Source organism: Periophthalmus magnuspinnatus, chromosome 13 (assembly GCF_009829125.3).
Source record: "Periophthalmus magnuspinnatus isolate fPerMag1 chromosome 13, fPerMag1.2.pri, whole genome shotgun sequence".
Lineage (NCBI taxonomy): Eukaryota > Metazoa > Chordata > Actinopteri > Gobiiformes > Gobiidae > Periophthalmus > Periophthalmus magnuspinnatus.
This window is the reverse complement of record NC_047138.1, coordinates 3,274,486-3,299,262: the sequence shown is the minus strand read 5'-3', so window position 1 is coordinate 3,299,262 and position 24,777 is coordinate 3,274,486. Positions and strand designations below refer to the sequence as shown.

Sequence of the window (24,777 nt, the reverse complement as noted above, 5' to 3'; positions counted from 1 at the left end):
TCCCGATTGGACCAGAGCTCGTCCCGATTGGACCAGAGCTCGTCCCGATTGGACCAGAGCTCGTCCCGATTGGACCAGAGCTCGTCCCGATTGGACCAGAGCTCGCTGTGGGGCTCATGGTGATGGCATCAAGTTGATAGTATTGACTTTTCATGATAGTCTCTTGGTACTTGAGAAATGTCAGTTGTTGTAGCAAAATTCAAAACCCAATTTCCAAAAGGTTTAACGCAGAGTAAAAGTCCATAACAGCACGAGCACAGATTACACCTTTATATAATGCTCTTTAAAAACAAATTATATCAAACTGTACTTTCAGTTTTCAATTTAACCCTTTATTTCACACTGTTACTGCCAAAACCTGCAAACTACACAGGAAAATGACTTATCCGTGTGATGTATATTAGCTGAGCAGGTCTTTTTTTGAAGGCTCTTTACTACGTCAATGTTAAATGTAATGTTAAAATGTCAGTGACTGTGACCCAAGAAGGGCCCATTTTGTAAATTGCTGACTTCACTTTACTCTATAGATTTTGACCTTCACTAAAGCACATGTCCTTGTCTATATTGTCCACTCCATAATCCACTTACTGTATGAGTTATTAGAAAATGGAGCTGGACTTGTCCTTCTGGCTCAGGTTGTCTCTGTGCTCTGAGCTTTGAGGACAAAAACACCACTTCTTATATTTAGTTTTCCAAATGGGTTAAAAATGAGCATGTTTGTGTTGAGTTTGCATGTTGTAGAAGCTGTTCTGCATGTTTTTAAATTGCCGCTCTGGGATAAATACAGTTATATTGATTGGTTCTTGAAGGTTTTTACAGTGAAATCTACCACAGTTGATAGTATTAGTCTATTCCTATCCAGCTGGTACTACTCCTACTGTTATTTACCATGGTGTGTGTCTAAAAGTGACTGTTAAAACATGTAATTATACTTTGATAATCACTGTCGTCACTGTACAGACTCTAAGACGTTTTATAACAAAGACGGCAGCATGAATAAACCTTTTGTTCAGCTGCACTTTGTCATTACTGTATTTTCCAGACTATAAGTGTCACTTTTTTCTCGTAGTTTGTCCGGGGGTGCGATTTATATGTGAAATTATTGTCTTTATTTCATCTTCAATCGCTTCATCTTCCTCTGGAGTTGGTGGATTTGTTCAGAAGCGACACCGAGGATGAAGAATTCAGTGGATTTATTGGTTTGGAGTGAGATCCAGAGTAAACTTGTTGTTTTTTTCTGCTTTATTTATCTGATTAACTGTTAATATCTTACGTTAACAAACCAGACACGTGTTCAGTTCTGTCTGTGCTTCATGGAGCTGAATAAATATAAATGTGTTACGTTAGCGTGATGTACTGATATTCAGCCTGTTGGTCCACATTTTATTATTATTATTAGAACTTGACTTTAACGATAAAATGTCTGTTCTTGGTCTCGGATTTTGTAACATAAATTTCCCCAAAAATGCGACTTATATATGTTTTTTTCTTCATTATTATGCATTTTTTATACTCCAGAGCGACGTATAGTCTGAAAAATAGGGTAAATATTCTCTATTTCTAGAAGCCATTTGAGAATATTAAAACATTCTCAACGCACAACAGAAATAATTGTTTGTGACATGCTTTAATTTCCTCAAATACATAAGTAAGTAAGTAAAATACAAAGCAACTCCAGGATAAGTCTGTGTTTTTAAGGTAGAGCTCATTTATTGTCCTGTCTCTGGGTGTTTTCGGTGAAATGGAGCTGCTCTTGAGGCAGTCGCTTTAGTACCAGAGGAGCACTCAGTTTGATGAAGTGTTGTTTAGACCCGATCGACCTCAGTTCAGGAGTATAATCTCTCACAACATTCAGAAACTCAATCTGATTAACCCAGCGGACACACACCATCCAGGACACTTTACGTCCACTGACACTGCCCTCGTCTGACCGTCTCAGGCTGATCACGATACGACAAAAAAAAAAACTGTTTACGGGCCTGTCACGGTCACACAATTTGAATCATGGGAGAAATACTGCAATAATCGATAGTATAGCAACTACTTTAGTCACTGACGCAAAGCAGGATAACCCCAGAAAACCAATTTTTAAACAGACAAACAGCAAATGAACAGCAGAATGAAGCAAAAATTAGTTGTAGAAGTTATGTTTTGCACCTTTTACAGCTCAAATCCGACGTTATTACATAAAAAATGGCAAAAATCTCCCAACTATTAAAAAGAAATTGTACATTGAGCCCAAAATATATCATTCCAGCTTTCATATATTGAACTAAAGTCGATATAATAATGATTGTGACAAACCGAACTGTATCTCAACTTATTTCCTCATGTTGATCAATCTAGATTTTTAGTATTTTGTCTTATTAAAACAAATAAAAATGTCTTTCTATATTAATTTCCTGAACGTAACTTGACGTGACTTAATCGCTGCCATTAACACGAACAATAATAACATTTCCAACTCCAAACTCTGCTCCAAATGTGTTTTTACAGACAGAAAACTGACAGTAGACGATTCATTCCACAGATACTACACTGTCTATAGACGCTCCTTTTATAATCGCTTATAAAGTGCCGTGTTTATTGTATTTCTGCTGAAACTGTCTTTTACGGCAGTGTCTAGTTTCTTTTTTCCCAGATGGTTTAAGTCTTGGAGAATCGTGTGCCATTTGTAAACCGCTGATAGTTGGAAAAATCGTCTCCCTGAAGATACTGCTGTGTTTTATAAAAATAGTGCCAACGTGGTCGATCCAGATGTGGAGCAGATATTTGAGCAAACGCAAATATGTTTTATTTGGACGAATTTGCAAGAGAATTCCTTTATAACAATTCAGTGATTTTTAATGCCAGTTGCAGCTGATTTGTGGATGTATATTTTGTATTTTGTGCCCAGTAGTCAGTGAGTTTACGCAAAATTCACTGACGGATTGTGAAAACAGACCTGGACTTGTTGTTTCATTCACACATTTTGCGTAATCCTGCAGTCTGTCTAAACCTCAAAATGCTCCGTTCCACCTTGTGATGTCATGAAGCAGTCAGTAAATAACGGAAACTCCATGAAATGATCCAAACGATTCAAGAGAACGTGTGTGGAGTTTAAAAGTGGATGTCATGCGCTGTCACAAGACGTAACCGAGTGTTTTCTTCAGTTTGAGAGAAGAACTCAGCCTAAATCTGCAGCGATCGTGTGTTAAACATGTGTGAATGAAACAAAACACAACTTCAGGCCTGTTTGCGATGAGGAAGCGGCATAATAATAGATCACAAAATAGCGTAAAATGGGCCTTTAACCGCGGTTTGAGGACAGCTGTTGCAGAGTTTGTTCGGTTTGCAGGAAAACAAAGAACATTTTTTTGTAATTTGCTAATAAAAAACTAACAGCACATTGACTTGAGCACTTTTAACTCGTATTCTGATACATACATTGCATCATTGTCACCGTACTTTATTTAAATTATCTAAAAATAGGCCAATAACTCCAAATTTTTGACAACATTGGCCCATGCACCTGTGGAAATATGCCTCTGTAAGTCACTAAAATGCATAAAAATTGAATTATCTCCAACTAATTTTACACGGTGAGTTCATGTTTTATAAAATATGTAATGAACACATCGCCCAAACGTGACAACACAATGCAACAGTTGCGATCCCCAGTTACGTCACTCTATTTTCGTGTCCATATTCGTTAAAAAAAACATTTAAAAAAACCCTCTCGTGCATCTCTGGTTGCTTTTCCTGACCTTAAGGAGCTGCTGACTTCTGTTTTCCTCTAAAAGCAGAACAACATCCGTCTTAGGTTGAAGGGGTTTTGCGTCTGGAGAGCTGCCCCCTAGAGGTCATCCCGAGGTTCACCTTTCCTGTCACACGGATAACAAGCTCCTTCCATCATTCTCCGCCACAATGACCTGAACAAACCTCCAGAGGAACAGCCGGTGACCTCCAACTCTGGAGACGTCTTAGAATGTGCGATAACGGAGGTGTCTGGCTTTGCGGTGCTGTGTAGTCTAGATTTTATTTATTTGTCTTTATTTATACAGAGGAGACACTTGGGCTGTTTTTTCATGGGTGTCCTGTTCAAAATACAATACAAACAGAAAAACAAACATCAAAAACAGGAGCAGGTGTGTGGATAAAAGTTATTAAGTTTTGCTTTTTCTTGTGCTCTTTCTTGTCTCAGTTCTGGTGCGGTTCGTTATACAGTCATGTGATCTGGGATTAAATGTTCTGTATCAATGATTAACAAACTGGTGAAGGATTCTGGTAGTTTTTGAAGTCGTCCCTTAAAGATAAACTTCATACAGAGCTGTTCTCTTCTAACAGACAGTGATGGACAACACACTTTTTCATAGAGGAATAGTGATGAGTTTAAATGCATCACCTGTAATAAAACGAAGAGTAGAGAGTGAAAGAGAGGCTCAAATCAAGTACCACATCCTCATAATCCAGCATTGAAGTATACACCACATCCTCATAATCCAATACTGAAGTGTACACCACATCCTCATAATCCGGCACTGAAGTGTACAACACATCCTCATAATCCAGCACTGAAGTGTACACCACATCCTCATAATCCAGCACTGAAGTGTACAACACATCCTCATAATCCAGTACTGAAGTGTACAACACATCCTCATAATCCAGTACTGAAGTGTACAACACATCCTCATAATCCAGCACTGAAGTGTACACCACATCCTCATAATCCAGCACTGAAGTGTACACCACATCCTCATAATCCAGTACTGAAGTGTACAACACATCCTCATAATCCAGCACTGAAGTGTACACCACATCCTCATAATCCAGCACTGAAGTGTACAACACATCCTCATAATCCAGTACTGAAGTGTACAACACATCCTCATAATCCAGTACTGAAGTGTACAACACATCCTCATAATCCAGCAAGAAGTGTACACCACATCCTCATAATCCAGCACTGAAGTGTACACCACATCCTCATAATCCAGCAAGAAGTGTACACCACATCCTCATAATCCAGTACTGAAGTGTACACCACATCCTCATAATCCAGCACTGAAGTGTACACCACATCCTCATAATCCAGCACTGAAGTGTACACCACATCCTCATAATCCAGTACAGAAGTGTACACCACATCCTCATAATCCAGTACAGAAGTGTACACCACATCCTCATAATCCAGTACTGAAGTGTACAACACATCCTCATAATCCAGCACTGAAGTGTACACCACATCCTCATAATCCAGCACTGAAGTGTACAACACATCCTCATAATCCAGTACTGAAGTGTACAACACATCCTCATAATCCAGCAAGAAGTGTACACCACATCCTCATAATCCAGCACTGAAGTGTACACCACATCCTCATAATCCAGCAAGAAGTGTACACCACATCCTCATAATCCAGTACTGAAGTGTACACCACATCCTCATAATCCAGCACTGAAGTGTACACCACATCCTCATAATCCAGCACTGAAGTGTACACCACATCCTCATAATCCAGTACAGAAGTGTACACCACATCCTCATAATCCAGTACAGAAGTGTGCACCACATCCTCATAATCCAGTACAGAAGTGTGCACCACATCCTCATAATCCAGTACTGAAGTGTACACCACATCCTCATAATCCAGTACAGAAGTGTACACCACATCCTCATAATCCAGTACACAGAGGAAAGCTGCTTGCTCTATTTCTTTTCTGTAATTTATTGGGATATTAAAACTACACGTCTATGATTTTGTTCAATATTTCATCATTGTGAGATGGAGTTGGTGCCTAGTGGCTCATTATGTGTTTTATGGAGCATTTACCTCTTGAATTAAACTCCTGTTCAGGTTTCCTCTATGACAGTGTATGGTTTTTAATACAGGGGTTGGTGATAGTGACAAAAATACAACATTGTGCTTGTAAAAGTGATATTGAGATTCAAATATTGCGCACAGAAATGGACAATTTAGTAGAATAAGATAGAATTTTATGGCTTAACTCACTGCCTTTATAAAAACAACAATAGTCTTAGTAAAACATCAAACTTTAAGAGTGTAGAAACATCACTTTTTACCCCAATGTGACATGTTTTTAGATGTTTTTTTCTTCCATTCTACTTTTGCATTTCTCCAAAACCATTGCAACATGATCATTTTTGCAACTTCTCAAGAGTAAACCAATCAAATGACATTTTTCTGCTGAAACTTCATACATTTTACATTGCAGTTTTCTCCTGAACTCCAACTACTGAATATAAATCGTTTTTCCGTATCTATAATTCAAACCCCATTGATTCCCGTCAGTCACGTCCTTATTCCAGCGCCACAGCCCTCCCTTAGTATCGATCACACACATGCATCATTCACTCCATACGTTCTGCTTTCTCTAAATAACCTTTCAGAAAATAAATCACAGCGTTTTTCCCGTGTCAACACCGTGTGGGGCTTATGTAATGAAATACACTTTGATTTATGCTCCCCCGACGCTCCACCTTCACCTTTCTGTCTATGATGCACGGCCCGTTTAGTGCGTCTCCCGCTTCTTAAATGTCCCGTAGACGTAGATAAATACTGTGTAAATACAATCCTGCCGCTTAGACGTAAATGCTCCCTGCAGCGTGGACGTCGCGGAGGGAGAATCCATCAGCATAACCAGCTCAATGAGATCTGGTAACGGTTGGATTGATGAGTTCTAATTGGCGCCGAGAGACAGTTGGAATGGACTTTAGCGTCAGAGGTTTAAACCAGATGGATTGATGATGGAAATATTGCGTTTTCAGCGGCTACACCTGCGCTGACAGCATGAAACCTGGTTAACTTCAACGTCAACTAATTAGCTTTTTTTGTTTGTAAGTGGAATGTGGAAAATTCTCACTGGATCCATGACGCTGTTGGCAGATTAGACGCAGATTTTGTGTTGAAACTTGTCCTGTTTTGGTCGTGGTTTGAGTCCAGTTTTGTCCTCATGTACACGTAGTTTTGGTCCTGGTCTGGTCTAGTCTAGGTTTATGCGAGCGCTGGACTTCTGTGTCGTGTTGTTTTGTGCAGTTTGTAATGTGTTAAGGAGCCACGGGACACAGCGGGAACTTTTGGAGCTACTCGCCGTTTAATCTGGTTCATAAAAGTTGAAAAATGGGATCAATATGTGCTGGTATTTGTCCGTCCAGCCAGTACTCTTCCCAATACTGGATTTACAAAGGGAAAAACAACATATCTGCTTCATTAAAGTAAAAAAAAATGGGATTAACATGTGCTGCTATTTGTTAATCCAGATTACAGATTACAGGAGAGAAGATAATGGAGTTAAATGAAAACCCCGAAGCAACATCAGAGCCCAATATCAATTTAAACACAAGTAAAATGTAATTACAAATGTAAATAAGGGCTAAAATTATAACAAAACAACACTTTAATATTGGGATTACAATAGATGACTGACCTCTTCCCAAAACTGGATTTACAAAAGGAAAAGGCAGCGTCAAACCTCACATTTATACCAGGGGCGAAGGTGAAGGTGAAGAAGAAACAAAAATAACGTATATATATGAACCGGTTACATTTAGGATTCAGATTTAGTCTCAGTTTTGATGTAGTGATGTGCAAATGTGAAGCAGCCACTGAAAAGAAAGGACCATCTGGTAATAATTTAGATAAATGTTGATGATGAGTAACGAGATTTGTGGTTTAATTTGAGAAAAACACTATAAAACATTTGAAATAAACTCGATGCGTGTAAACTGTTGGGGCGTTGTGGTTGGGGTGACTATGTTTTTCAAAAAGTGCCATATTATAGAACGTTTCAGATGAAGTAAAGCATCTCCACGGTGACAAGGAGGTAGCAGATCCTCCACTAGAGAGGTTACACAGTGCGACTTTAAATGTCACTGTTCCTCACCTTGATCGAGTCCGTAATTTCTGACTATAACCCGGTACTTTTTTCCTACGCTTTGAACATGCTTTTTTATACAACGGTGCGGATAATTTATAGATTTTTACTTTTTATTCAATGGCCACCGGGGGGCGCTCTCTGGCCATAAACGCAAAAGTGAGACAAACGTAGGGAAACATTATGCGCCTGTGACCCATTATATCGTCTTTCTGTGTAAATAGCTCGTGTTATATATGTACAAAACTGATTTTTATTTAAAAATTTAGCTGGTGCGGCTTATATTCAGGTGCTTGCGATAGTCATGTTTGTACCTCGCTGCATTGTGCCAAATCAGACTTTATAAATTCAGTTCAAATAATAATGAATCTATTTATTTAACTTGCAGATCAACGAAGGGCCTTGACATTTTGACCTTCATTTTCTGACCCACTATTTCCGTACGAGTGCATTTTTTCCATTTTGCCGACACATCACGAGCTCCCGGTTCTTCTCCGTCCACTCATGTTCTCAGACTCGGTCGACGTCTCCACGATGGGATGGGGGGGTCAGGGGTGTGGGCAGAGGGTCCCTGGGTGGGTGAGTGTCAGCTGCCTGCGGAGGTTTATGCTGAGAGGACAGAGCGGCGCACGAGAGATGTAGAAGTGAATCAATCAGCCCGGAGCAGTGCTGCACCAATGAGCACGTCACCAGTGGCTTTACTCTGTCAGTGTGGGCCAAGTGTGCACTGAAGCATCAACGTCAACTCTGTGTGCAGCGTTTGGAGAGAAACAAATGTGTTTGGACTTTATTTACATGGAAAATCTTAATACGATCTCAAGCATTTTGTAAAGTTTAAATGAAATAACTTATAAATAGCTGAAGTTTTTAGTCTTGGAGGTGATAGTTCCTGTTTTTAGACTTTTTTCTTTGCTAATTTGACATAGGTTGATAACAAATTACGACTGTTTCCTTAACGATTAACAATTTAAAATGAAATATTATATTGTCTAAATTGAAAAAGTTCTAAAACGTTGCATATTATAAGAAGTTGAATATCGTAAATTGGAAGGAAAGTTGTATTTTTCTGTTTTCTCTGAACGAACAAAGTTTGACATTTACAACACGTGAGACAAATGCAGTTTTTGTTTTTGGTACATACTTTTTCTCCACTTTTTGCATTAATAAATTGCATTTACCTGTGTTTTAAGACTTTCCTAATAGCCAAGTTATGCAATAAAAGCAGGTATTTCCTTTGTGGATCAATAAAAACAATACAAGTCAAAGGATCCCATTCACAGCCGCACATACCACGGCGCTTTTGTAACCTCTGTTTAGAATCACAACAAGCCAGAACCCAGACGCTCTCCGTTTTCACAGGTGCAGCTTAAACCTGAGTCACGGCTGGTGTTGTGAGTACAATGCCACGTGGCGCTCGCACATCTCGCCCCAAATCCCCCACACCCTCCAAAGATGAATATGTCATGACTGTACCAGGCGCGTCGCTCCCAGCTACGCTCTCTCAAGATGGCTTTGGTGGGAAATGAGAGCTTGATCTTCCAGCGGGAGTGTGTGTGTGTGTGTGTGTCTATAACAAGAGGGAAAGAGAGAGAGAAAGAGAAGGAGAGAAAGAAGAGGGAGAAGAAGAAAGAGAGCAGAGAGAGAGATGGGAAATGAGAGCTTGATCTTCCAGCGGGAGTGTGTGTGTGTGTGTGTGTGTGTGTCTGTAACAAGAGGGAAAGAGAGAGAGAAAGAGAAGGAGAGAAAGAAGAGGGAGAGGAAGAAAGAGAGCAGAGAGAGAGATGGGAAATGAGAGCTTGATCTTCCAGCGGGAGTGTGTGTGTGTGTGTGTGTGTGAATGTAACAAGAGGGAAAGAGAGAGAGAAAGAGAAGGAGAGAAAGAAGAGGGAGAGGAAGAAAGAGAGCAGAGAGAGAGATGGGAAATGAGAGCTTGATCTTCCAGTGGGAGTGTGTGTGTGTGTGTCTATAACAAGAGGGAAAGAGAGAGAGAAAGAGAAGAAGAGAAAGAAGAGGGAGAGGAAGAAAGAGAGCGGAGAGAGATGGGAAAATGAGTGTTTGAGAGGAGGGAGAGAGTATGTGATACTAGAGAGAGTAAAAGAGAGAGAGACTCAGCAAAGAGGGGATAGAGGGAGAGAGAGACAGGGGAGGAGAGAGAGAGGGAAAGAAGAAAGAAGAGGGAGAGGAAGAAAGAGCGGAGAGAGATGGGAAATGAGTACCGGTATTTGAGAGGAGGGAGAGAGTATGTGATACTAGAGAGAGTAAAAGAGAGAGAGACCAAGCAAAGAGGGGAGAGAGGGGGAAGAGAAAGAGAGAGAAGAAGAGAAGGAAGAGGGAGAGGAAGAAAGAGAGTGGAGAGAGATGGCAAATGAGCTCCTGATCTTTTGTGTCTGAGAGAAGGGAGAGAGTATGAGATATTAGAGAGAGTAAAAGAGAGAGAAAGAGGGGATAGAAAGAGAGAGAGGGAGACAGGGGAGGAGAGAGAGAGAGAAAGAGAAGAAGAGAAAGAGGGAGAGGAAGAAAGAGAGCAGAGAGAGATAGATGTCTGAGAGGAGGGGGAGAGCGTGTGATAAGAGTTTAGAAACTAAAGAGTAAAAGAGAGAGAAACTGAGCAAGGGGGAGAGAGGGAGAGAGAAAGAGAAGAGGGAGAGAGAGCGAGATGGGAGGAGAGAGAGAGAGAGAAAGAAGAGCGAAAGGAGGAGAGAGATGGGAAATGAGCGCCTGATCTTTTGTGTCTGAGAGGAGAGTGAGAGTATAGAGAGTTTAGAAAATAGAGTAAAAGACAGAGAGACCAGACAAAGACGGGATAGAGGGGGAGAAGAGAAGAGGGAGAGAGAATGGACAGATGGGGAACGAGTGTCTGATTTTCTGGGGGCATTGTGTGTGTGTGTGCGTGTGTGCATTTGGGATTTTTTGGGGAAGGAAGAAGCGTGAGGGAGTTGGGGGGGGGGAGAAGAGAGAGAAAGACAGAGGGTGAATGATGGAAAAAGAGAGAAAAAAGAATGAAAGAGACGGATAAGAGAGGAGGAGAGTTGCATGGGTGACTGCTGACTGTGTAGACGTGGCTTCAGACACATCATAACATTACCTTTCAGCAGGAGCTCGACCCAAACTCTTACTCAGCATCTTCTCCGTTTTTCCTATTTGCACTAATACTGATGATAGCTGTAATTATTATGACACTGGAAACTTAAATATTAGGGCTTTTGAATGAAATCCTTTCTGGGGGGAAAATGCCATCAAAATAATAAACACATTGGAGCAGCTACACTTCAAATACAAGCTCTCAAATTATAAAACTCAGTCAGGTTTTATTTTTAGTCTTGCGTCTAAGCACCAAGATAAAATAGTCTATTGTAGGACCAGGACGTCTAGTGACTATCTTATTGACTTAATCTGGGCAAGAAAAGTTTATTTGCACAGCGCAGTTCGTACGGAAAGTAATTCAAAGTGTTTTACAGAATAAGAAAGACATTAAAATCGCCCTACGACAAATCAAAACTGAAATAATCACCATAAAGTTTGCATGGAAAGAGAATACGCGCAGCTAAACAGAACCGTTTTTCAAAGTCGAGGCGTGTCTTTAGCGCTAATGTTCTACCTTAAGGCTAAACAAACCTCCAGACGACATCTATGACGACAGACGTGGATCTTATCAGTGCCCCGGCTCGATGATCTGTTTGAAAGAAGACAATACGGCTTCATAAACAGCTGTAAATGTGTAATTGCGGCTCTGGTATTGACGTCCACATAGATCGTTTGTTTACCTGTATTAGCTCCTTACTGCTACACGGGATCATCAGCACCTGCTCCCTCTTCTCACAAATCAGCAGTTTTAAATCAGACTCTTTATCTTGGGCATTTGCTTGAAATAAAAGCAGGAAGTTTGGGCGCGGCACTGATAGACACGCTCATTAAACCAGTGACACGCTCAAAAACCCACCCCGCCCCTTACAGTATATCTCACGCTACACACAAACTCAACATACTGATTGAATTTTTTAAAAGTTTCTCCAGAAAATCTTAGTCAGTTCGTCCAGGAAGTCAGTGATTCAGTGGGATGAGTGGGAATCTTATGACCGAAAAGGGTGGTCCCATCTCCCACCCTGCGGTTGTGTCCTTGTGCAAGAGGACAGCAGTGTTGGGGAGTACTTATTACATTTTCTCAAGTAGCCTGGAGATAGTTGAGTAACTCTCAGTACATTTATTTCCATTTCTCACAGTAGTTTTTGATCTGGCTTCAAAATTTTGCACATTTGGCCCAGATTCTATCCTTGTACTCCTACGTAAGCGACATATTTTACGGAGTTTTCACACTTTTGTAGCATTTTAATCTTTATTTCATGCTTTAAAATTATAGATGTTACCTGCACACAGCTCCTACAATTACTCTTACTTGGGCAAATACTTCTGCTTCTACTTGAGTAAAATCTAATAGGATTTTTACGAGTTTTGAATACACTAGTCTGCCGATATGACTGTGGTTTATGAGTGAAATATTGTTGGTTGTAGCGCGTTGTGTTGTTTATCGCTGCATATTTAGTTGTAGCACGTCGTAACTGTGGCTTTTCTTTGTCTTTCAGGCTGCATGCTGTGTTTTGGCCAGTCCGCCTTCTTCCGCTTCAACCACCCTGAAGAAGCCTTTAGGATGAAGAGCATGATGCCGCAGGGAGGCAGCATCCCGACTGGAGACTACGGACTATGCGCAGGTACGGGACAACGAACACGCGGCTCAACCAGTTTGGGAAAAATATACGTTTTCTGACAAACATTGCAATTGTGAATCGATTTGTTGATTATATTTTTGGATTCTGCTCAAAGTTCACATTTTAAACTCGTCCAGACTTGACAAATTAATGCAAAAATCACATTTCAGAGCATGTTTGCACAGATCTAAACTACAGGGATAGCAGTTTTTGTTTTTTTCTGTCTTTTTTTTTGCCCCATTTATTTGGAAAACAATGTTCAAGTCCAATGTTCAAGTACATCTGACCACTAATGCTATTACTAATAAACAAAAAAGGCAGGAGGTACAGCAGTTTTATGCAGAAAAACACAGGATTATGTTGTTGTTTGTGGAGAAAACTATGGTACTTTGCAGCCTTTGCTATTTGCTAACTGCGTGTTACTATAAAATATAAAACTCTCTTTCATTCTCTAACTACTGTAAAGCACACACACAACGTTTGTCCCTTGAATAATTCAGCCTCCGTGGAGAACGTCCCACCTGGAGGTTCGGTTTCACCTCGGCCTGAGTGGATGAATAGGGCGCAGTGTTCTCTGGTGGTGTTGAGGTGGAGCGCTGCAGGTTTAACAGCCAGAGAAGGAAGTGTGACCAAACAAGGCATAGTTCTTAGTGTATTACTTTACTGTGAGGGCTTGGCGATATAACAATAAAATTAATCATACTCTTCTGAGTGACCGATCAGGATTTTATAGTTTTATTGCCTTGAAACTGCTCTAAACCACATGCTTTTACTGACAGAGAGTTCGCTGTGCAACGTTTTATAACAAAGACACAAAGCAGATCACTGACGATTAGACTGAACCTTGATTCAGATTTGACTATTTGCACCAAGAGCCATAAATAAAGTAATGTAGTCTACTCCATTCAGTGTAGTGAAGAGTGCAGTGAGCGTTACATTGGAGAAACTAAACAGACGCTCCATAAGAGAATGAACCAACACTGTCACAAGAGCAGCTCAGGTCCACAGTCTGCTGTACATCTCCATCTCAAAGACACTAAACACTCCTTTAAAGAGAGTGAGGTTCGGATCTGAGCCAGAGAAAAATGTCTTGAGAGGAGAGTTAAAGAAGCTATTTTTGTTAGGAAAGACAATCCTTTTTTGAACAGGAATGGGAGCCTTAGACATCATCTTTCCCTCATTTATAGCTCCATCGTCAGACCCAAAGCAAACAAAAAAGAACAGTAGAGCGAGCCAGGAGTGAGTATGAGTGGTATGAATATGCGAAGTATGACTCAGGCACAGTGTACACTTACTTTTGCTCAATAGACCTAGCCAACAAACAGAAATTGTAAACAAAAGCTGTTTCCTGTTTCAGTGTCATTAGCTCCTCCCTTCACACAGATATAAGTCAGTGTCCAGCAGTGATCTGACCAGAACTGAAGAAGCAGCTTGGACGAGCAGCCACATATCTTCACTTCTACAACTTTTTTGTCCAACTGACAGATTTTACTTTTGTCTTTTACTATTTGCCCAGCCCTAATTTATACATTTTTGTCTACTAACTAACCTATATTTCATTTAATTTTTGTTATTAGCCACAAATAATTCATGAATATTAAAAGAAAGACCTCCATGTCAGAACTATGCTCCAAACCTCATTTGTTTACTGTCCTAAAGCTGATCATTCTGCTGCACAACTGGTTCAACAATAATTTAAACACAGATACTGTATAAGCCCAAACCAGGGAGTGCACTCATCAATATTCAAGCCTCTCTGACACAAGCCTGGCTTTCTAATGCTCTCTGTACCCCCCGGTCTGAACCATCCCAGCTGGGACCTGTGCTGTATTCACACTATGCATGTTTTATGAGCATCCCATTCCTCTGCGTCTCCGGGCAAAACTTTTGGCTGCTCATGTGTGTGTGTGGCCAATTCCTCTTACTGTAACACTCACTTTACTTGGCCTCCATTACCAGAGTCTGCCCCAGTATCTTATAATGTTATGTCCTTGCTTTAGCAGCTATTAGCGCTTCCCACTGTGAGATATGTATAGCAAAAGGAAAGCTGCGTACTTCCTGATCTGCTAATGAAAGGTTTCCGTTGTTTAGGAATGTACCATTTTCTTCAATTATACATTCCTGACTCCCATGATAATCTCAGAGCATTTGTCATATCTGAGGCTAAACTGCTCCTGTCGTCTTTGTGGGACTCCTATGATAACAGCACTGCAGATAATTTCACTGTGCTTTGAACCAAAATTGAAGTAATTGAAGTGTGTTGACTGTAATGTGTACTTTCATGCCCCAGACCACAAATACATAGGCCCATATTTTTAAGTACGGCCTATAGATTAGAAACAGAGCTACTGCATGAATACTTTCTCCCAGTGTACATGAAGTAGTAGTAGTTTACCTCTATATATGTGCATCTATAAAGACAACAAGTAAAGTATAAAGCAAAGTATAAAAACAACTCTATTTGAAACTGATTGGTTGAAGTGTCACAAAAGCAGAACAAGACAAAACATCAAACTTTTGTTGCATCCAGTTAAGAGAAAAGCACAGAAATCTTACCTGTTCACAAAAGCACAAAGCGCTCACCTTTTCACAAACAAAATAATGTGTATTTAAGATAAAATAGGCTGAAGTCTGTTGCCGTTGCCATGTTTGTTTTGGTTGGCTTGATCGCTTCGCCTGTGGCTTACGCACATATCTCCGTGCTGCTCTGTGATTGGTGCACCAAGCACCTGTCGGGCCTCACACCAGCGAGGGCACGTCGAGATCTCATGAGTTTGTGAACTCACAGATATCCCAAAAGTCTATCTTGCTGTGCAAGGTTAGTAACCTTGAGAAAACTAATCAGATGTATTCACTGATTAACAGCAAGGTGATGATCGATGTCTAATGTTCTTGTGACCCACAGTTAAATATATTATTCATCCCCATGTAATGTCTTTTTCAACATTTGCATCCTCTCACTCAGTGCATGTTATAATAAAATGCAGCCCTCTGCTGTACGCAGCAGGCCCTATGCCAGTTACTTTTGGCTGTGTTGTGTTTTTTTTTTTTTTCTGTCACACTGACCAGCTGTCTTTATCCAGCATCTTTCAGCAGAGATCTCGTCCCCGATTAGACTTTTCCTGGCTGTTCACGGCTTTGTGCTTCTGAGCTGCTTACTGAGGCCGGGGTGACTGGGGTCTCTTTTTCGGGGACTATGTATAAGCCTCTATTCTACTGTCTGTTACTCCTGTGCATCTCCTCTAAGGTCTCCATGCACCGTCTTTTTATTATAGCTTCCATTTTAGTTGACATTTTAATAAGAACCTGCATCTCTCCTGAGGAGCGTTTAGAGGCTCAGTGCCCAGCAGAGAGAAAGGAATGAGGTACCAAGAGTAACAGTGGTCAGATGAACTGAATGACAGACTACTATTGGAATGGTATTTTGTTTTTTCAGTTAATTAAACATTAAAAAAGCATAAAAAGCAAATACATATAATTAAGATGTCTGCGTAATCCTTCATTCATCCAGGTCTTAAATCTGTCAACTGGAGAAAAAGTTGTAGGAGGCTGCCCATCGGCTTTAACATATAATTAACTATTTTCATTATATTGCATTTTATTTAAAGTGTAAAATACGGCCTGTTGGTGCTGTGGGCCTATTTATTTTGTGGTAAAATAGGCTATTTGAGTGTCTTATTATGTCAGATGTCATATTTTTCTTCTTCTATGTTTAGACACTTTTCAACTGCTTGTACATAGTGTCAAGTTAAACACATTGTAGGAGAACAACCGGAAGTATGAGGTTTAATAGGTCTTTGACGAAAATAATAATAAACCTTGCTTGTATGGATTTCCATTGATTGGAATTATTAGTATCTGTTTTTGGTGTCCTAGCAAGATACAAACTGTACATTTTAATTTACAGTTCTTAAAAAAGATTGCATTTATATTTTACGCTGAAAGTCTTGAGCGGAAGCAATCGTGTTCCGTGGTGTCGCGCGCAGCTTCACGCGCGCCCCTCGTCCCCAGCCTCATATCCTCCGATTTGAGGTTTATGGAGCCCGGCCAGGCCCCGTCACTCGTCGGCTTCTCAGGCCCCTCTGTCCGCAGGATGTCGGCCTCACTGTGCTTCATTTAGCCGCGCTGACACTGGCCTTCTCGCAGTTTTATCCCTCCATGATGTGAGTAACCTGCCTCGCGCCTAACGGCTGACACATGCTAGTACCTGGTCGCGCGCCAGACTCCATAAGCAAAACAGCTAATTCCAGGTTATTAGTCTGTCATGTGTTTGTTACTACATTGAAAGAAGCAATAATTACAGAAAACGATAAAGCCATAAACGCTCTTTTATCCGGCTGAGAGATAAATAGTAAACCTACTTTTTGTTTTATAAAATAGTGGCGTTTATGTATAAAGAGGCGTAATCAGATACGAGTCAATGGATGCACCAGGACACAGGTAAATTCAACTTTTTGCTCAAAGACATCGGTTATCAATAAACTAAAGTTGCCGAATGAGAAACGAACTTTTTACTACGATTATATTTCTTTACAAAGGAGATACGTCTTAAAATAACAGATTGAGACCGCATCATTTATTTTCAGTGTTTTTTAAGCGCGGGTTTGTCAAGCGCTCGTGGCTGAGGCGGTTGCCCATGACATCATTGCACGGGCTTTCCCTTTGCAAACGCTTCCATGTATTTTTATCACCGCTCTGCCATCGCTGGTGACACTGCACATCTGAATCCGGCTGCTGGGTTTAGTTTGATGCGTGAAGTGGCATTTAGTGCACATGGAGCCCTTCGTCTAAAATCCAGGCTGTTATCAGTGTGACAGCTCCTAATGCTGCACAATTGGCCTGGACATGCAGTCAGAGCTCATGTGGACAGCCTGTCATTACAACACAGCGTCATTGTAGTGCTCTGTCTTTAAGATAAACGACCAGGAAGCGAGTCCAGCCCATCTCTGCAGAACGAGCAGCTAATGCATGTTTTATAGACGTTGTTTTATTTGGAACAGCTCTCCCACATCATTTTTATAAGAGGAGCACAGACAAATAGCCTCCTGTGTTATTTTGAACTTAGCCCTTGTTGTAGTACCAGCCCCAGTGAATGTGTTTCATTTGTAAGAGCTTCATTAGCCTTACACTGTGCATAATTGGCTTGATAATACTGACCGGCTCATGGGTTTCAGCTTCTCATTATCTGCATCATTAGACTTTTCCCCATTCAAAACCTTCATCTGAAAGGTTAAAAAAAACTCCTGCACACTGTCTCACTCTTGGTTCACTCACTCTTGGAGGCGAGGTGTCACTTATTTTGCTAAAAAATGTCAGATTTATGGTGTACAATTCTTACCTTTTTAGTGTGATATTGATCTTTATATTTTCCTAGTCATTGTCCTTGCGTTTTAACTCACAAAACACTGGTGTAAAGTGAACTATGAGCAATTTTGCAGGTACATTGGGGTCTAATTGTAAATGTTTATTTTTTTTCACTGTTGTGATTGGTCGTTTACTCTTAAGGGGGCAGTTCCTTAACTTATATAAAGGGAGTGGAAGGGTTGACCGAAACATTGTGTGACGCACCTGTCGCCCAGTCAGGTGTGCAGAGTTTACACAGAAACCCATTCAAAACCTACATTTTACATTTTTAATAATACATTTTTCGTCTTTCTGAAATCTGTGTATATCATTATTATTTGCCTTTATATAGTCTGTTAAAAGCACTAAAAGATGGTTGGTGTGGCTTCATTTCTTGTTCAAACATCTGCAGTGTCATTTTAGTTTTATTTTTGGAAATAATTTTAAGTAATATCATCCAATGCGTCTAATATTTTTGTTCTTTCAGTAATTTAATAGTTTAATTACTACCGGTAATTTATTGACTTGATATCCTGTTAATTACTGTGTTATTTTGTCACAAATCAATTCAAAACTAATCATATTTAGCCCAAATTAAACCTGATCTATATAGTCATCCTGCCCTGGGGAGTTTAGTTTCTGTGGCGGTAATCGACGGTGCAGCGCTGACATCAGGGAGACAGTTCAGATTAGATTACAGCTTGTGTTCTACGCCGCTTCTGAGCTTCATGGTAATTGGGTTATGTGGGCACATTTTCTCCTGATCCCTATCCAAAACAGTATCCCGACACAAACTGCTAATATATTTTTTGGCCTCCTACTTTCTATAAGCGTAAAACAATTATCAGCACTTAAGTTTGGCATACGTTTTCCTATGGGGGACAGTAAAGTATATAACATAACTTTATATTTAAGGGGCTGTGGTAAGTAATATAAACAAGACGTGGCCAAAATCAATGCTAATTTATATCCTGAAGTGTCAAGGGGAAGTAGATGGCTGTAAATGTGTGTAGTTTTTGTTGAAATAGGGTAAAAAAATATAGAACTGATTCAAAATTTCAACCTTAATATCTAAACAATTGGCAGTTATAATGGTAAGATGAGTGCAGCAAGAACAATTCCACACCCAGCTGGAACAAACAAAAACAAAACATCTTTCCTACAATATTCCCTTTTTGTTTTTTCAGACACGGAGAGCCTGGTCAATGGGAATCACCACTCCAGCCCGGCCCAGTCCCCTCCGGCTCCTGGAGACAAAGTTCAGTCCGAACACAGTAAAATTGTCAGCTCCATTGAGAAGGACCTTCAGGACATCATGGACTCCTTAGTCATGGATGACCCTCAGCCCTCGTCGTCCGACTCCAAAAGGCTCCCCGCGGGCTCGTCTCACTCCCCCCTCTCTCCCATGGTCAACGGAGGGGGGCGGTACCTGCTGTCTCCCCCCACCAGCCCGGGAGCCATGTCTGTAGGGTCCAGCTACGAGAACACCTCTCCCCCATTCTCCCCCTTGTCGTCTCCCTCAGCGGCCAGCAGCGGGAGCTTCACCAGCCCCTCCCCAATCGGTGGACCATCTGACCAGACCGCCTCCCTGCCACCTGTGCCTGTACGCTCCTCCAGCTACAACTTCACCTCCCAAGCTCCGCCCATCCCGCAACCACGGACCATACTCAATTTCAGCAGCAGCAACGTCGCAGCGGTGAGTCAGAAGGTCCAGGAAAGCCCGAGGTTGCAGAGAAAGCTGCTGACAGAGACCCCTCCTAGTCCAAAATCAACCAGAAGAGGACTGAGTCTGGATGGTAGCGATAGTCCACGTCACACGCCCGTTTTGTCGCCTGAAGACTCTCTCAATGGTCGCAACGTTGTGCCAAGTAGCCCTAGACTTATGCCCAAATTTTCTACTTGTCCATCTCCATCTCACCCTAGGACCAAGACCACCACAGTGCTTCAAGAAAGACCCGCTAGCCCTTTCCGGGAGCAGACTAGCTTGGCCGATCGCTCGCTCACCTCAAGCCCGTCAAGGCAACTTTCTCAATCCACAAGAGCCTTCCAACCGCCGCTAGATCCTATTGTCCACATCATCCAGGGTGGACCTTTACAACAACGAACGCTACAGCCGCCCGAAAGCCCTCGCGTAGCTCGGAGAAACATGGAAGTGAACGGTGGTAGTACTTCAGGTTTAAGTATGAGAGATTTGCCTCCGCTTAGCCCATCTATGGCGAGGAGAGGGGTGCCGGTACTTCCAGGAGCGCTACCAGGAACCTCCCCGATACTAAAGACTCCAGATAGTCCGTCGTGTTTAAGCAAGCTAGTTCCTGAAAGCCCAAGACTGCGCCGCAAAACTGCAACGACACCAGACGAGATATTAACCAGCAAAGGGATGCGAGCACGTAGTCCGTCTCCGACTTTAATGATGGAGGGTAGCGGTAGTTCTAGAAAAGCGGGTTTGGGGAGTTCGCTGACACCCGCTTACAGTCTGGGGTCGCTGCCGGGGTCGTCTCCAGCGGCCAGTCCCAGGACGCACAGGAAGATGTCGGCGTCGGGACGTCCTCATCCGGGAATGAGGGAGAGGAAGAACAGTATCACGGAGATCAGTGACAATGAGGATGAGCTGTTGGAATATCATCGCAGGCAACGAGAGGAGCGGCTGAGAGAGCAGGAGATGGAGAGGCTGGTGAGTTCACAATATTATGAAAACTAAATCTATAGCTGCACCAAATGTCTACAATACAGCTAATTATAACTCGAGTTGGATCTAATTCATCAGAAACAGTTTATTTACTTTAAGGACAGATACAACAAACACAGATTAACATGTGGCAATCTGTTGTGCCAAAATAAAGCCGGAGATTTGCCAGATTTGATATCACTAAATGGGTAAAAGGTTAAAAAATGGGTTATAAAAACGTAAAAATAGTGAAACTGGGAGTAAATACTAAGTGCGATAGTATGCTACATCAAGTAAAATTAATAAAAAGGAAAATATGAATCAGAATAAAGTAAAGTAAAGAGGCACACACTGATTATACAGAGAAGCTACTACTAGATTACAGCATAACACAGCAAATACTTCAAGGTCATGACAAAACACATAACTTTGTATTTTTATAGTAGTATAAATAAAAATGTGCTAAAATATCTCTCGTGCTGTAATGCCAGTTGTGGATTGGTTGAATAATCGTGCAGAAAGCTATTGATTCCTCTTGTCTCCTTTTCTGTTTATAAAAGGCCATAAACCTTTTGAGTGACAGGTCCATATCTGGGCTATTGGCCGTCTGCACCGCTGCCGTCATGTCAGTCCCGGGACGTCCAGTCATCACTTAGCAACCGCATTGTTTGTTGTTTCCTAAACTGGACCGGGGGAGGAGGGAGGAGCGGTTGGAACTTGTCTGGCTGTCTGAATCAAACTCCTTTAAAAGCCTCTCTGTGAGTTTGAAGCTGTGAGGAAGGCATTTGTCCGCCCTGCTTGTAATTACAAAACGCGTTGTAAAGAGTGTGGGACAGCTTGGTTGGAGGGCGTGCTGACATGCCCTGTGTTTCTGTGCGGGGCAGGTTGTGTTCAGGGACCTCCTGGAGAGACGTGCCAATAAAACAGTGACACAGTGACACATGTGCCACGGAGGAATGCTTTTAAGCTGTAACTTGACAACTAAAGTGTCATTGTGCGATGTAGTTTAGACAGTCACTTACTTACTTACTTGAGCTAAACTTGGAAGTGGAATGTTTGGAAAGATTCGCTGGAGGCTGTAATGCTAATATTTAAGTAAGATTTTCTGACAAACATTGCAGTTAGCTTTGCAATTCTGTTCAAAGTTCACATTTTTAACACGTCCAGGAGCATTAGGGTTCGAGAGAAGACTGAAACTTGAATTGTAAAATGATCTATTATTTTAACAATTTGAGTTTTGGAAGATTGTAAAACTGCCAAGAGGTTTTAGGTTCAGTTCCCAAACCAGCCTGCTTATTTTTGGAGTATTTAAGCTTTGTATAGCTTCCTGCAAATCAAATTAATCGCTCAGTTTTAATTTCTCTATCGTAAATGTAAGAGTAAGTAGTGTAAGGCCGTTGTCTTTTGTGTAGCTGTACCAACACCCCATTGCGATAGCGGCTGGGATTGGCTCCACAACCTTTAACGTGGAGTGTAAAAAGATGAATGAATCAATAACACGAGTTGGCAGTTTAATCTGTGGAACACACTGTAGTAGCAGTGGAGTAGTTTGTTGTATTTGCGCTAAATGTATTTTGTATAAGGCTCGGCGCTTTTTGAACAGATATATTTACTTTAAAAGGTCATTAACCTATTCATAGTCATCCTTTTTTTTCCTTTCAAACTATAAATCTTAATACAAATGCAGTGTTTGTTCATGTTTCATACAAATGTGGAACAAAGTCAATTCAAACAACTCAAAGAAACAAAACCAGGGTGTTTCAGTGTGTTTTTAAATGTGTTACAGTGCCAGGCTCTTAACACTTTGGTTTACGTCAAATTACCCAAACAACGTGTCAAACGCTTAAGTCATTGTTCCAAATGAAGTATTATGAGTCACTTTAACCTTCGGCCTGGTACTAGAGCTAACACACAAAGAGGGAATATTGACTATAGGTATGTGTGTACAGCTGAACCCTGCAAGGTCAAGAGCCGCTTCTATGAATAAACAGGGAATCCAGGGACGAACATGAGCATATATGTCTCAAAGGAGTGATTTCTGTTAGAGTTGAGTAATGCAGGAACATGTTTAGCTGTTTTTCTAGTCAGTTGTGAGTAAGTTATGTGATTTTTTTTTATTGAAAAACAAATTTCAGTCCACGTGGTGCCTATACCTTATACAGATTCCACTTTATCATTTGAGAAAAGACTAAAGAATCACATGTACTTCATAAAATGTTTGTAGAGGTTCAAATCACAGTGTTGGAACTTGATTAGATTGAGAATTTGAGAGTAATCGTCCAGTTTTTAAAAGGAAACAAACAAAAATCTAATTGCAATTTCGCTTGTTTGACTGTTATAAATTGTGCGTCCATAATTTCTGCTCTGTGTTTTCTGTATAGACCTTGAGGAGACCAGAGCTTCAGGGTTTGTAATTAGTCACAGTTGAGTCACTGTTATGACAGATTTGGCTTACCCCGGAGCGCCTGAATTTTAATGATTTAACACACACACACACACGAGGACTTCTACTCATTCATACAAGCGATTACCACAAAACAAAGTTGTATACACTGTGAAGAAATTACTCAAGAAAGAAGCCTCCTGTTGTGGTATCAAATAGGATTACACAGCTCCGAGGCACAAACAGCAACACCAATACTGCTACTTTCATGCATCCTGTAAAGACTGTGATGCAATTCTCAGAGTAAAATGTGGGCCAGAGGTAATGTCAGAGCACTGATCAGACACTGTACCACGTTAGTTTAACTCTTCTGCAGAGTTTTTATGGCTCGTACTACACCCAGTCCCTATTATTTATTATTCAAAGAGACGTAAAATGATCAGGTGCAAAAAGTCTGTGATTTTAAGTCCTCAGATCAAATTAATTTATTTGAACGTGGCACCACAGCAGGATATTTTTACGTTGCATTTGCTCGTGCATTTTGATCCTCTGAACTAAATAATAAATGATAAATGACTAGTCCAAACATTAACTTTGTCCCGCAGGCGTATCACTTGATGCTGCATGTACTTTTTTTTAACACAGTGATGGCAGGTTCAACTCTTCTATGCAAAAAAAAGATCTAATTTGCTGGATAAATAGAGATAATATTGAAAAGATTTATGCTGGAGTCTGATTGCACTGTAAGTTTTCCTTATGTGTTTTTGTACATTTCATTTATCAATAGCTCTCTTCCAGCTTCCTCTTTATAACTTCTTTCTTTCTTCATTCTTTTATTATTTAGTTGGAGCAGTTTAAGAACAATATTGAACATAATTTTAACAGAAAACACAAGGAACAATGTCCAAAAGAAGCAAACCCTCTCCTTTTGTGTACAGAACAGATGGTTTTGTTCAGTTGATGAGTTTTCTGTGTTTGTTTTCCTCTGTCAGTCACAGTACATAAGTGGTACAGGTGTTGAACTGTGTATCGCTGAATTTAGCCTCTTTTTCCTAATCTCTCTGATGTCACTTGATGCTGGAGGTAAGCCCCGTCTAATGAGTGTCCCGCAGTGACTCCTCAGGTCCATCTGTTTGAACCGTCCTGACTCTAAACTGGCACTGCCCCCTTCATATGTCCAGTCACATGTCCAGTCTGTGAAAGATACACCCCTCCAACCGCGCCACCGTCCCACTGTCCTACTGTCCCAAAGGTCCCGGCGGAAACCCATTTGGCCCTGTCCCGAGTGTGAGCAGAGAGGAGCAACATACGCCTCATGTTACCGCTGTGACTCATTAGAGTGTAGCTTTACGTCCTGCACGAACATGTGACCTGTGAACCCAATAGTCCCAGACACATGAGCAGCAGAATGGAATTTTTCTCACAATGTGAAGCACAGCATTGACTGAAAACATGTTTATATTGAGCGGATTACTCTTATATTTATTTTATTTTTTATTTTATTTATTTATCTATTTTATTTTATTTTATGTATTTATTTTATATTTTATTTATTTATTTTATTTTTCATTTGTATTTATTTTATTTTATATTTTTTTTATTTATGTATTTATTTTATTTTATTTTTTTATTTTATTTCAAAGGATTACTTTTATACAGTCAAAATTAACATGCAGAGGATGTTAAAACCTAATATCTTACTAGTTTTGCGACATTTTTGATTAGAAAGGTGCATTTTCTCCAGGTTTTACTCTGAACACAACTGAATTAATTGTCTTTCAACGTTTTTGGAGTTGAATACAGTA

The 24,777-nt window shown here is 40.7% G+C and overlaps 2 protein-coding genes across 11 annotated transcripts in view; both read left to right on the top strand.

Annotated features, from left to right (window-relative positions):
• Nucleotides 1-24,777, top strand: part of LOC117380703 (A disintegrin and metalloproteinase with thrombospondin motifs 15-like) — a 246,113-nt gene that overhangs the window by 7,294 nt on the left and 214,042 nt on the right. The window lies entirely within an intron of this gene.
• The window catches only part of phldb1b (pleckstrin homology-like domain, family B, member 1b), a 99,621-nt gene that overhangs the window by 37,459 nt on the left and 37,385 nt on the right, over nt 1-24,777 (top strand). For all 10 annotated transcript variants that reach the window (XM_055226082.1, XM_055226084.1, XM_055226085.1 and 7 more), the window contains 2 exons: nt 12,459-12,584; nt 19,112-20,595. In XM_055226082.1, the coding sequence (XP_055082057.1) occupies nt 12,459-12,584; nt 19,112-20,595 (1,610 nt within the window). The remainder of the gene's footprint in view (nt 1-12,458; nt 12,585-19,111; nt 20,596-24,777) is intronic.